Source organism: Tupaia chinensis, unplaced genomic scaffold (genome assembly GCF_000334495.1).
Source record: "Tupaia chinensis unplaced genomic scaffold, TupChi_1.0 Scaffold149502_1, whole genome shotgun sequence".
In the NCBI taxonomy this organism is placed as follows: Eukaryota; Metazoa; Chordata; class Mammalia; order Scandentia; family Tupaiidae; genus Tupaia; species Tupaia belangeri.
The window spans coordinates 791,859-805,283 of NW_006209346.1; the positions used below are offsets into that span (position 1 = coordinate 791,859).

General features: G+C 36.0%; 1 protein-coding gene across 2 annotated transcripts in view; it reads left to right on the forward strand.

Annotated features, from left to right (window-relative positions):
- MIER1 (MIER1 transcriptional regulator) overlaps window positions 1–13,225 on the forward strand; it is a 71,266-nt gene extending 58,041 nt beyond the window's left edge. For both annotated transcript variants that reach the window (XM_027769438.1, XM_027769439.1), the window contains 3 exons: window positions 1,847–1,974; window positions 6,421–6,560; window positions 10,195–13,225. In XM_027769438.1, coding sequence (XP_027625239.1) covers window positions 1,847–1,974; window positions 6,421–6,560; window positions 10,195–10,523 — 597 coding nt within the window. In that variant the 3' untranslated portion in view covers window positions 10,524–13,225. The remainder of the gene's footprint in view (window positions 1–1,846; window positions 1,975–6,420; window positions 6,561–10,194) is intronic.
- Window positions 13,226–13,425: the final 200 nt, after the last annotated feature.

Genomic DNA, 13,425 nt, shown 5'->3' on the forward strand with positions numbered 1-13,425 from the left:
TTGAATTCATCCACTGTTAACCAAACTGTTCCAGATCACCTGTGTAATGGACTCCTGGAATAATAGCTGAAGTAACTAGCAGAAATAATAAGCCAACCAATGTGAACTCTTTTTGAGAAATGTAGGAACTTTTTAGGTGACTTAAAACTATGAGCCATAAAAGCCCTAGCATAAGTATTAAAAATGAGACCTTTATTTTTTTGTATAAATACTTGGGATGATGAAAATGTTATCTCTAGGTTAAAAGTCAGCTGATTTATACATATTTATACATAATGTACTAGTTCTCATGAACAAGGGAGGATGGTAGTTCTTCAAGAGGGAGAAAAATGATTCAGTGAAAACAAGTCTTTGTTTTTATGCCTGGAATTAAAGTTCAGATTTTAATTATAAGTTCTGTTATGAGGGCTTGTCTTATTGAAGATTTTTCATAGTGCTAACTTTGCATGCCCAAAAATGTCTTCATTTTTTGTTTTTAGTAAAGTGCAGTTTGACTTGCCTTGATCCTGTCTAGAAATAAAATACTGTAAGAGGCAGAGTAGAGGTTGAGAAGATGATTTGGGGGTGGGGGGGAAGCCCTGATTGCTATTAATTTCACATATCAATGTTTTAAAGTACAAATGTAGGGGGAAAAGTGAAAAATGTTGCCAGGTAGGAAAGGGCATCATCAGCTGTTTGCAGGTGCAATCAGTGCCACAAGATACCTGTTTAAAGGTGAAATATATATGGATTAAAGAAGTATCATCCTGCATCCAAAACACTTGTGCAGGTATCTTTTTTTTTTTTAAGAATTATTTATTCAATTCCATTATTATTATTTCTTTATTTTTTTAATTTGGCCTGAGAGAGAAAGGGAGAAAGCAAGCCACCAGGGCCAGGACTTGTACCAGGGTTAGCCATGTGGGAATCCACCACCTTTCACCACCATGCCAGCCCCCCCAAATATCTTTTTTTAAAACATTCAATATTTCATTTATATACATCAGCCCTATCAGCTATCCGACCAAATAGCAAAAAGGGAGATTTTGGGGACCAGCAGATGGCATAATGGTTACATTGCTGGACTCCCACATAGTGGGCTGCAGTTAGAGTCCCAGACCTGGTAGCTTCAACTCATATGCTGGGCGTGTGTCCGTGCATGCTAAAAATCCCGAGAGGAGACTGGAGGAGAAGGGACTGCAGTGTGGCCATCCCTCTTGGGGAGGGGGTGATTTCTCACTTTCTGTTTCTCTGTCTCTCTCTGTCTTCCTGGTGAGTTCTGGTGAGCGCATACTCCCTATAGCAAAAATCTTTTTTTTTAAGGGACATTTTGTCAGCCTCATTTATTAGTCTCAACATTTTGTGAAGAGAGCCATTCAGTTGATAATGTAAGCCACAGAAGTAACTTAGTAAACAAAGCATTGACATTATTAAAGTAACTTCTAATTCACTGTGTCATGGTCTCACACTTTCTAGAAAATAAATAGTCTGGAGAGCTGTTGGGTCTAGTAAAAGGATCTTAAAAGAAAATTTAAAAGTGCTCTGTGAGTAAGGGTATTTCCAAACTGACACATTTATTTTAACCTGAAAGCCTCTTCCAGGTATTTTCTATGGAGGAATAGTTATTTTTACTGTGATTAGGGTAATGGTAACCTTTTTAAAGGCAGAGGGCAAAATATCCGAACTTCTCACCAGTGCATTGTTTTTCTTTATTGGAGTTAAGAAAAAGTAGTTTTCAACACAGCTTCTACAGTGATGTACTTTATGTATAGTGTTACATGTCGATTGAACACCAACTAAATTTACTTTTAAATGTTTTCCATGAAATAAAAAGATGACCTTAAAAACAAGCATTTGTTTCTTACAGGTCCGAACAAGATCGGTTGGTGAATGTGTAGCATTCTATTACATGTGGAAAAAATCAGAACGTTATGATTTCTTTGCTCAACAAACACGATTTGGAAAAAAGAAATATAATCTTCATCCTGGTGTAACGTGAGTCAATTTTTTTTACTTTAAAACTTTATATATTTACTATGCTTCCTTAGATTTTTCTTGAGGGGATTTTGATTTTTAGACTCTTGCTTTTATAGTAGAATTTGCATTAGTTTACATTTACCATCTATTGACATATCTTCATTGGGCATTTAAACTTTTCAGTGCATAAAACATTGTAAACCCCACAGTTCCTGTGATTTGAGACAGTAGAAACATCATTCAAGTGTACATTTTCACTAGGCATCCCAAGAGGAAGTGGGTCAGAACAGCTGTGAAAGCATGTTTTTCTTGATTTCTGTTTTATTCGGTCTAAGCATTAACATTAAGTCAGTGACTTGATTTCATCAATTTGTACCGAAATGATGTTATTTTTATTTTTTCAGTTAACTAATTTATTTAATTTTAGAGAGATTTTTGCTATAGGGCACATGCACTTGGCGGAGACACAGAGAGAAAGAATGAGAGAAATCACCCTCCAGTGGTGATGGCCACATTGTAATCCCGTCTCCACCCTTCTCCCCTCGGGATCTTGGGCACACATGCCCATGTGCTTGGTGTGAGTTTCAAGCCTCTGAGTCCAGGACTCAAACCATGTTTGGCCATGTGAGAGTCCAGTGAGGTAACCATTATGCCATCTGCTGGCCCCTCAAAGAAGATATTCTTAAGGTTGACTTAGTTATTGCCTTTAGAAAATGCACGTTTGTGTATGTTTGCTTATGCTTTCCATATTCTTAGGCTAATCTTTTTTGTGGTCATGTTTATAAGGTGTTTTTTTTGTTTGTTTTTTTGTTTGTTTTTTTTTGCTGGTGACTTTTTGGAGGATCAAACGCTCTTAAGGCCACAGCAAAACAATCTAAAAGTGAATAAGTAGGTTTGATCAACATCCTGCAAGTCATGAGACAAGGGCCTATGAATATGAACTTTATCTTTCCTTGTTCAAAAATAGTGGTTTTTTTCTATGAATTCAAATTTTATCTAATTACTTAATGTTATTAAGTTTATAGTTAATTTTTTTCTGTTGCTAGTGTTCAAGCATACTGATACAGAATTAGATATGGCTGTCCAGTCTGCAGAGTACATCTTAAAATGGTCATGATTTTCAAGCTCTTCTGTAGGGAAGTAGTAACATCTTTCATTTTTTTCACCCATTTCAGAAACAATGCTTACAACAAACTGCAGTCAGTTTGGTGCCATCAGCAGTAAGAACATAGAATTGCTTGCCATGTTGGGTCAGAGCCATGGTTCACCCAGTTTTCTCGTTCAGAAAGCATCACTGAAGTGTGGGCTGACTTAGGAGGTCCTCTGTGATGTCAGGCTGAACAGGTTAGGCAGGGATGGCTACCGAGCTTTCTGATTTCTCACATAGCCTCGTAGCATCTGAAGACTTTCTGAAGATACTTATCTGTAATCTTGATTCCTCTTAAGGTGGGTATTCTGTACATGGAGGAGCCAAATAAAAGTAATCCGTATGTCTTGTTCTCAGGGTTTAAGAGTAAATAGTGGGACCCTGCTATGATGATAGGAAATGAACAGATGTGTTTTTCCCTTAGGCAAGGATACTGTAGTTTTGTAGGTTTGCCTGTGTCTCCTGGGTATTTTATATAATTTTTTAACTGAAAGAACTGTAATATTTTTTCTGAGTCTCAATTCTTTTTTCTTACACTATATGTCTTCCATAAAAAGCAATGATCAGACAAATTTTTTTCAGATGGGAAGAAATTGTAATTTTTCTGGTTTGCTTTCAAGACATTCTGTTTCTGTTAATATTTGTATTTGTATTTTAAGTGGATAAATAAAAACATGAAGTTACTGCCTTTAGAGAAAAAATTGAGTTTTCTTCTTACTTTTTTGGTCAAAATTTATATAGTTTAGAGTACATTATCCTGAGAATTATTTGTTCATTTTTCCGTTAAATTATTACCTTCTATTTTCACCGGAATTAAGTACATTTGCCACTTTTCTCCCTACAGTCTTTTTATTTAATTTTTTAAACATTTTTTTAACTTTATTTATTTAATTTGACCAGAGAGAGACTGAGCGAATGAGCAATAGAGAAAGGGAAAGTGAGAAAGCAAGCCACCAGATCTAGGATTCAAATCACGTTTGGCCACGTGGGAGTCCAGCACCCTTAACCACTACACCACCTAACGGCCCCCTCTCTACAGTCTTTGAAGGCTCCTACTACAGTTCTATTTACTGTCTAAGAATTGAGAGCCAAACACAAGTTGGATATTTTACTATAAAGTATCCAGCCTTCCAGATACATGTGTGTGTGTGTATGTATATATGTGTGTGTGTGTATATATATATATATTTTTTTTTTAAGTAATAACTCTATATTACTAGTTATCTGAATATTGCCCTAACCTTCTGGGTATTTGCCTGCCTCTTCTTTCTCCTTTCCTAAGAATTCCAGATGCCATTAATTAATTAATTTATTTATTTATTTTATTTTTTGGAGAGATTTTCACTGTAGGGCGCGTGTGCTCGCCAGACAGAGAGAGACATAGAGACAGAAAGCGAGAAATCACCCGCCAGGGGGGATGGTCACGCTGCAATCCCTTCTCCTCCATTCTCCTCTCGGGATCTTGGGCACGCACGCACGCACACGTGCCCGGTGTGAGTTTTAAGCCACCGGGTCCAGGACACGAACCGCAGTCGACTACGTGGGAGTCCAGCAACATAGCCATTACGCTAACTGCTGGTTCCCCCATTAATTTTTAGAGAATAAAAATAATACTTAATTTGTTTTTACATTATCATTGCTATAATTAGAATTGTAGCACATCCCTATATTTATTGGAGCCCTATAACCTAGGGGACAGTGATAATCATGTAGGTTGAGATTATAACTATAATCAATAGTATGTTGTAGACTCACCACAGACATTGGAAAATTCATAAGAGTTTTCACTGTTTCTTTCTATTCTAAGAATTCTTATTTACTGTGCTCACAAAATCCTCAATGTTTTGTCTTAATATTTCTGTTGTACTTATTCTAAGGAATTTTAAATTGAATAATGCGCTTAAGGTTTTTTGTTTTTTGGAGAGGTTTTTGCTATGGGGTGAGTGCGCTTGCTAGAGAGACAGAAAGCAAAAAATCACACCCCTGGGGGGGCGGTGTGGAATGGCCACGCCACAGTCTCTTCTCCATTCTCCTCTCAGGATCTTGGGCATGCACGCACATGTGGCCAGCATGAGTTTAAGCCACCGGATCCGGGACTCGAACCACGGTCAACTACATTGGGAGTTTAGCGACATAGCCATTATGCCAACTGCTGGTCCCTGTGCTTAAGTTTTAATTGAGCTTCTCTTCTGTACCACGCACACTTTTGGTCCTAGTGATGCAGTGGTAAACCAAATGGACTAAATTATCTGCCCTTGGGAATTATTAGTGCAGGTATTAGGAGAGTTTTTCTGTAAAAGAGAAGAAAGTAAATACTTGAGGTTCTGCAGCCCTTAACATCTCTAACACAACTATTCACCTCTGTGGTTGTTGCCTGAAAGCAGTTACAGGTGTTACATAAAAAGAAGTGTACCCTGTGTCTGGGTTCTGATAAATTCTGTTTACCAAAAAGCATGTGGCCATCCCACAAGCCACAGGTTGCTGATCCTTACTGTAGTGATTTAGTAGCATTTTATAGTTTACAGAATATTTCCGTGCACATCATACAGCCACCATGTGGGGTAGATCCTGGGTTATCAGAAGTCATCATGTATTGTTTTTCTATGCAAAAATGCAGTCATGACTTTTCTAGCAACCCAGTAGAACAGGTGTAATTTTATTTATATTTCATAGGTAACTTATAGTTAACTTCAGAGAAACAATTATTCAGTCCTGATTTTCTAACCCAAACCCAATATTATTTAATACAGCTGTGTAGTTAGGCCTCACCTAGGGAAGAAATGAGATGACTTTTAATTGGTACAGACAGAATAAACCCAGATGTTATGGCCAGGAATTGAGCTTATTATAGCTCAGATCTGGTAGAAATATGATATAGAAAATATTCAGGAACCTTTTAGAAAGTGGTCATTCCTTTCTATTAAACCTGTTTGTCTTTTGGATACTGCCTTTAGGAGTTTTAAAGTATAATCTATCTAAAAATTCTTTGATACTACTGATGATGATGCCCCATCTCCACCTATGATCCTCGGTGTTAATTGGGTCACTCTGAGCACTTGCCTACAATTTGAAAGTTTTGTAACTTCCTGTAGGTCTCTAAAATTTGCTAGATTAAAAGCCTTTATGGATTTTCTTACAAACCTATAATCAAAAAAATTTTTGTTTAAATGCTCTTATCCTGGAGTGATAAATGAGGCACTACAATGAATGTGAGTGAAAATTGGGATATGTTTGTTAATAATGTCTCCCAAATTTAATTTTAGCTTTTAGCTTTTTTAATGTAAGAAAATAATTGTGTTGTTTGACTTAATTTTAAGGGATTACATGGATCGTCTTCTAGATGAAAGTGAAAGCGCTGCTTCTAGTCGAGCACCATCTCCTCCTCCAACTGCCTCAAACAGCAGTAACAGCCAGTCTGAGAAAGAAGACGGCACCGTGAGCAATAGTAATCAAAATGGTGAGCAACAGGAGAGACATCTGTGCTGTGTTCCTGTTTCTTCAAAATGAGGGGCATTTTCTTAGTTTCGGAAATACATCTTGGGTTTCTACAAACTTTCAAAGTAGAAAATGAAATTGTGAATACTGTGATGTTGTGCATGTTTCACATGTACAATGACCATTTTCTTTCTTTCTTTCTTTTCAATTTGCTAGAAGACATGTGCACTGCCAGAGAGAGAGATGAGAGAAAGTTGAGAAAGCACCCCTAGGTGGGAGGCATGTTTTTCAGGCTGCAGGGGTTGAAACACAGACCATGTGGTAGGCCATATGGGATCCAGCTTCCTTAACTACCAAGCCATGGGACTGGCCCAACAGTGACCATTTCTCTTAAGACATTGGTTCTTTTTCAGTAGCATCTGTTTTCTTACCCAGTTGGGATGATGCCTGTATATAATTGCTACTTCTAAATTTTAGACCAAAACCCCATGTATTTCACATTAGAAATACAAATATTGGGACCAGCAATTGATGTAAGGCTATGTCTCTGGACTCCCATGTAGTCAACCGCAGTTTGAGTCTCGGACCCAGTGGCTTAAACTCAAGCCAGGCTTGTGTGTGTGCGTATGCTCAAGATCCCGAGAAGAGAAGGGATTGTGGCATGGCCATCCCCCCTTGGGGGTGATGTCTTGCTTTCTGTCTCTTTCTGGTGAGCGCATGCGTCCTTATAGCAAAAACCTCTCCCCCAAAAAAAAGAAAAAGAATTACAAATATTTATGAAATATCTTAAGAACTTAGAACATTTTATCAACATATGGATGAATGAAAAGTAGACAACAAGGATACTATTTTGAATAATTAAGTTCTCTTTGACAGCATAATCTTAAAGAATGAGGAAAAAATAAAACAGGAACAGTCTGTACATTAATATTGAAATATTCATGTTTATCTCCATGAGAAAGATAAGGAAAAGGCATATGAATGTGTTTGAAGTTTAGAATAGTGTCTTGTTTGAAATGTACGGTAAACTAGAGATCTCTGTGCTGATCAGTAAGAGCTGTTCAGTTGATTTCTACTTTGATTAAAATGGTCTGTGTAAGTAATAGTTGCTAAGCAGAAGATAATACACACAAACACATACATAAAATACACACAAACACATACATTGTCTCTTCTTAGAAGGGTATTGATGGGGACCAGCAGATGGAATAATGGTTACATAGTCAACCATGGTTTGAGTACCAGATGTGGCAACTTAATTAAACTCATGCTGGGCACATGTGCCTGCATACCCAAAATCCTGAGAGGAAAGTGGAGGAGAATGGACTGCGGCATGGCCATCCCTCCTGGGGTGTGATTTCTCGCTTTCTATCTCTGCCTCTCTGGTGAGCTCACACGCCCTATAGAAAAAAAGTCTTTCCCCCAAAATGAAGGGTATTGATGAATTAGAAAGTAGGGGAGGGCCAGTGGAGAGCTAACCTTCTGACAGAAACTGTAAAGGAAATGCTGAAAACTCTGACCCTTGTTCTAAGACTTTTGGTCTCCCATTGGCACTGCTGTCATGTATATACTTGACTCATTTCACAGCCCGTTTCCTCACTGCTTTGCCTCTAAGAACAAGCAAGAAACAAACTTAGGTCCCAGCAACCATGTCCTGATTAAACAAGGCTCATTGAAATGAAGTCTAATACCAGCTGTATCCATCCTAAAGTAGAATAAGATGCTAAGAGTCTGACCTCGGTACTAAAGATGGAACCACAAGAGGCAAACAGTTGGTACCACTGCTCTTTTCCTATTCTTAACATAAAGTAAATAATTTCCTTTTCTTTTCCCGTTTTTTAACTTTTTATTTTTTTTTGAGACGTTTTTGCTATAAGGCACGTGTGCTGGCCAGAAAGACAGAGACAGACAGCGAGAAATCATCCTTCAAGGGGTATGGCCACACCACAATCCCTTCTCCTCCATTCTCCTCTGGGGATCTTGGGTACACATGCGCACATGCCCAGCGTGAGTTTAAGCCACCAGGTCCAGGACTTGAAACGGAGTCGACTACATGGGGAGTCCATCGACATAGCCATTACGCCAACTGCTGGTCCCAAGACCATGCTTTTAGATCGAGAGATTGTTTATAAGTTACCTGTAAATTGTTGAGTAACTCAGAAGCCATTTATATGTTTTTCAAGTAAAGGAATTTTCCAGCCCAATTTCCTTTCTTTTGTAAGGGACTTTAATTAGTGCCTTGGCATCTTAGAGCTACTTTCGACCTAGTTACGGTCTCACCTTGCATTTTGGAATTGCCACTCTGAGATTATTGCTTTGAAATCATATGATGCATAATTCCCATGTACATTTTTGAGTGCTTTTTTTTAGAGAGAGATTTTTTTTCTATAGGGTGCGTACGCTCAACAGAGAGACAGAGAAAGTGAGAAATCACTCCTGAGGGAAAGGCCCTGCTGCAGTCCCTTCTCCATTTTCTTCTTGGGATCTTGGGCACGCACGCACACATTCCTGGCTTTGAGGTTTAAGCTGCCAGGTCTGGGACTCAAACCCAGGGTTGACTACATGAGAGTGTAACAACATAAGCACTATATTATCTGCTGGTCCCACAAGTGCATTTTTGTTGGGAAATAGATCATTTTCTTTGACCAGAATGTAATATTTAAAGCTCATATTGTATGAAAAATATTTTTCACATAATTAAATTTTAATTTTTGCCAGTAGTTCATTCAGTATTTTATACCCTGTCATCATAATTTGTATTCCATTTTTACAGTCAACTCTGAAATGACCTTTTTATTATTACTTGCTTTTATTAGATTGTATTAGACTAGTTACCCTTTAACTTCTCTCACCTATTATGGAAGAATTTGTGTTTACTTTTAGCACTGTTTAGATTGTACAGCATTCATTTTTTTAACATTATGATAACAGGTTTCAATCTACTTAGATAACTTTAGCTTGTGTTTTTGTGTTTTTTTATTTGTTTTTGTTTTTAAGATTTTGCCATAAGGTACATGTACTCACCAGAGAAAGATCGAGACAGTGAGTGGGAAAGTAAAAAATCACACCCCTCTCTGCCGGAATGGATGGCCATGCCATAATCGCTTTTCCTCCATTTTCAGGATTTTGGGCACACAAGCACCCAGCTTGATTTTCAAACGGCTGAGTCCAGAACTCCAACCACGGTTAGCCATGTGGGAGTCCAGCATCTTATCCATCATGCCACCTACTGGTCCTTCATGTAATCTTTCTAAAGCACAATAAACACAGACTTAATTTGAGTTTAAATAAAATAAAATTTAAAAATCCATGGCATTTTGACTTTATATATCAGCAGAAAACTCAAGACATACATAAGAAAGAACAATTGTTTTTATTTTTACATCATTTTAGGAAGTTAGTCTTTTTACCAGATTCAGGTGATTTGTGCCTGTTAGTTTAGCTTATTTAGACTGCTCTGTGCTGCTTTGTTGTCATGTGATACTTTTAATGCTTTTAACATATGATAGTTCTGTTCTTGGTTCTTTATTAACTTCACAACAATTCTGTAAGGTAAACCTATTATGTTCTGCATTGTATGTGCAATGAAACTCAGAGTGTGTAAATACTTATTAACTCTTTCCTATTAATGTTTCATTTTGTTTCTTCCAACTTAGGAATGTCATCTAATGGACCAGGTGAAATATTAAACAAAGAAGAAGTAAAAGTTGAAGGGTTACATGTTAATGGACCAACCGTTGGAAATAAGAGACCACTTCATGCAGATATGGATACTAATGGTTATGAAACAGATAACCTTACCACTGACCCCAAACTTGCCCATGTGAATGCAAGAAATGAAAATGATTTTGATGAAAAAAGCGAGAGACCTGCCAAAAGGCGAAGGGTAAACAGCAGCGGAAAAGAAAGTCCAGGTTCTTCTGAATTTTTCCAAGAAGCAATCTCACATGGAAAATTTGAAGAACTTGAAAACACAGATGACTAAATTTTAGAACTATTTTAAAACTTTTCTTTGGAGTAAATTCTGGTGTGACTAAAATTTTCAGGGTTGATGGGTTACCTTAAGCAGTTGATTTCCTTGAAGCAGTTGGTTAAAATCTAAATTTTAAATTGAGTCCTAACTTTAAGAAATAAGCTTTCATAATTCTGCCTTTTGCAGATGTTTTTACTTTAAAACTGTCAAAGACCCCTTGAAAGATATAAAAAATAGATTAGCAAATTTGAATGAACTAAATATATATATCAATACCTTCTTATTTGATGTATTAATCATAAAATTTCACTGCAAAATAATTTTTGCTTAGGTTAATGGAGGAATGAAAAAAAAACAGGTTCAAATTTCTGCTTACTACCAGTTTTTCTAAGTTTCTTAAAATGTCTTATCTTTACAATAGACGTTTTTCTCTCCATTTAAATTGATTGTCATTATTAAGGAAACCCTTAAGAATCCTGAAAGTTATGCTAGCATGATTTTTTTATATATAGAAGTTTAAAAATAAACCAAGTCAGGTTTGTATATGTAAAATTGTTGACATCAATGATGTCTTTTCATATTCTTATCTGGGCTTAAGAAATACATTCTGTATTTTTCCAGATTCTTTGTAGCCTTTGAAAGATTTTTACAGTACATATGTCTTGACTGAGCTGTCCTTTCTTAATACAAAAGCTTGTATAATTTTCTTAACTTGTACAGTTGGTAAACTTTTATGAGAGGAATTGATATTGAGTCTGTCAGCTTTCATTTTATTTTGCTAAGGTTTTTCTAATGAATTTTTAAGTGTTTGTGTAGTTAACTAAGTCATGTTTCTTATCCAGGTGGTAAAAGGATTCATAAAGGATTGTGAAGATTGTTTTTTTCAAATTTCTACATAAGGACAAATAGTTTGAGAATTCTGAAATTAAGCATGATGCTTAGATTGCACGGTTTGTTTTGCATTTGCTGTAATTTCCAAAATTATTTTTGAAGCAAGACAAAAGTTTAATGTTAGCCAAAGTGCTCCAATGTATCATGCTGACCGGAATCCTATTCAGTTATTTTTATATACATTATAAAACTTCCCATTTTTGCATTAAATAAACAGAAGGGACAAGGTCAAGTGGTACTTAGATGTTGGCGCACACAAGAAATAACCGTTGGCGGAAACAATGTTTATTTTATGAGGAAAAAATGATGAAGTTTGAAAAGTTTTCAGACCTTCAATTACAATCCAGCTTTTCAGATTTGATAGTTCGTCCAAAATAAAACCAACATATACAATAATCATTGATCTGTGTGGTTAAAAATACAATTATCCATCTGCATAGCCTTGTAAGAGTATCATTTTATTTTTAGTGCAAATTCTTGTTAAAAAATGTAGTTTTATACAGCTGATAGACCAACCTATATCCAAACTTTTATAAAAGATTATTAACTATTCTTGTTTTCTTCACACAGGCATGCCCCAAATGTTTCTTCTGATTGATTTTCAGCCATCAGTTCAAGAGCCAATGCCTTTTTAAAATAAATCTTTTGTGGTCTTGTTTTTAATGGCTCAACTGTCTAATGCAATTGAGTAGAGGTTTGCACTGAGAAGTTATCATTTAGGCCTTACCCTATGAAGTATTACTACTCACATGTTCATACTTCCTCCCGTCACCAATGTGAACAGCTTTTTTTCTCCGAACAGTGTTAAAAGCCACTTTATAACACTTGACTTCATGTAATGTACATTCACTGTTGTTAAATACATACCCAAGTAAATCAAGGTTTTGGGTGGAAGTGTTGAGGAGCTTGAGGGTTTTTTTTGTTCTGTTTTACTTAAAATATTAATTTATCCAGAATGGCAATAGCTTTAGCAGTTGGTCACAATCCATTTTCTCAAAGTTGTTATTAAATGATCCAAAGTATCCTAGCTCTTTGTCAAAAGTGATCTTTAAAAAGATTCAAAAGATTAGTGATGCTGTACTTTTTAAATTACTGCAATATTAGATATGTCATTTTATTTTTCTTAAAAGATGCATTTTGTTTGCAGGTTTGTGAAGTTCTTGCAAACTATTATTACAGGAACATCTTAAGTAAATTCTCAGGCATGTTTGCGAATATGACACATGTATACATGTTAGGAAATTTCACTTTTCTTAATCTTTATCTTTTAAAGTATGCCTAATGAAAGACATTCCACTATTGTATGTAATGCACAACTTTTTGTAAGGAAATATTTAATTGTATTTTGTGTTTATACAGGTATTTCACACAGTACTTTGTTCTTCATAATGCAGCCACTATAACTTGATAAGTCATTGCACTATTTAAAATTTTTAGTAATATCATGAGTTTAATTTGCTTAAGATTTAGTATATTTCAGAACTCTAGAACTCTTGACAAATTGCATTGGGAAAACAAGCCTTTAACACTTAGTCCGACCTCATTTCCCCCCCCAGCAAAGCACTATCGTTTCCATTTGGAATGGTATTCTGTTTCATGATGTGTTTTCAAGTAGAGTTCAGAATCTACAACTCAGTTCAACACAAATCTCTGTTGAGCTTTAAAATGTATTTGAAGTAATATTTAAATAGAATAGCATTTAAAATTATGAATTAGATGTTTTTAAATTTATGCATAGTAATTTTGCACTGTAAAATAATTCCCTTCTCCTGTTCCCTGTCTGCCATTCTGAAAATGCTTATTAAAATATTTTTGTAAACATACTTGTCTACATAATGCTCTGTGAATGATTTTCATTAAATTCAATAGGTTGTAATTATAGATTTTTACATTTGTCTAATACACATATTTAGTCTCTGTTCCTTCTCCTAGGCATATTGTATTGAAATTTTTTTTGTTACAGAGTGTGTGCACTCACCAGAGAGAGACAGGGAGAGAGCACCCCCACACACACACATTCCCC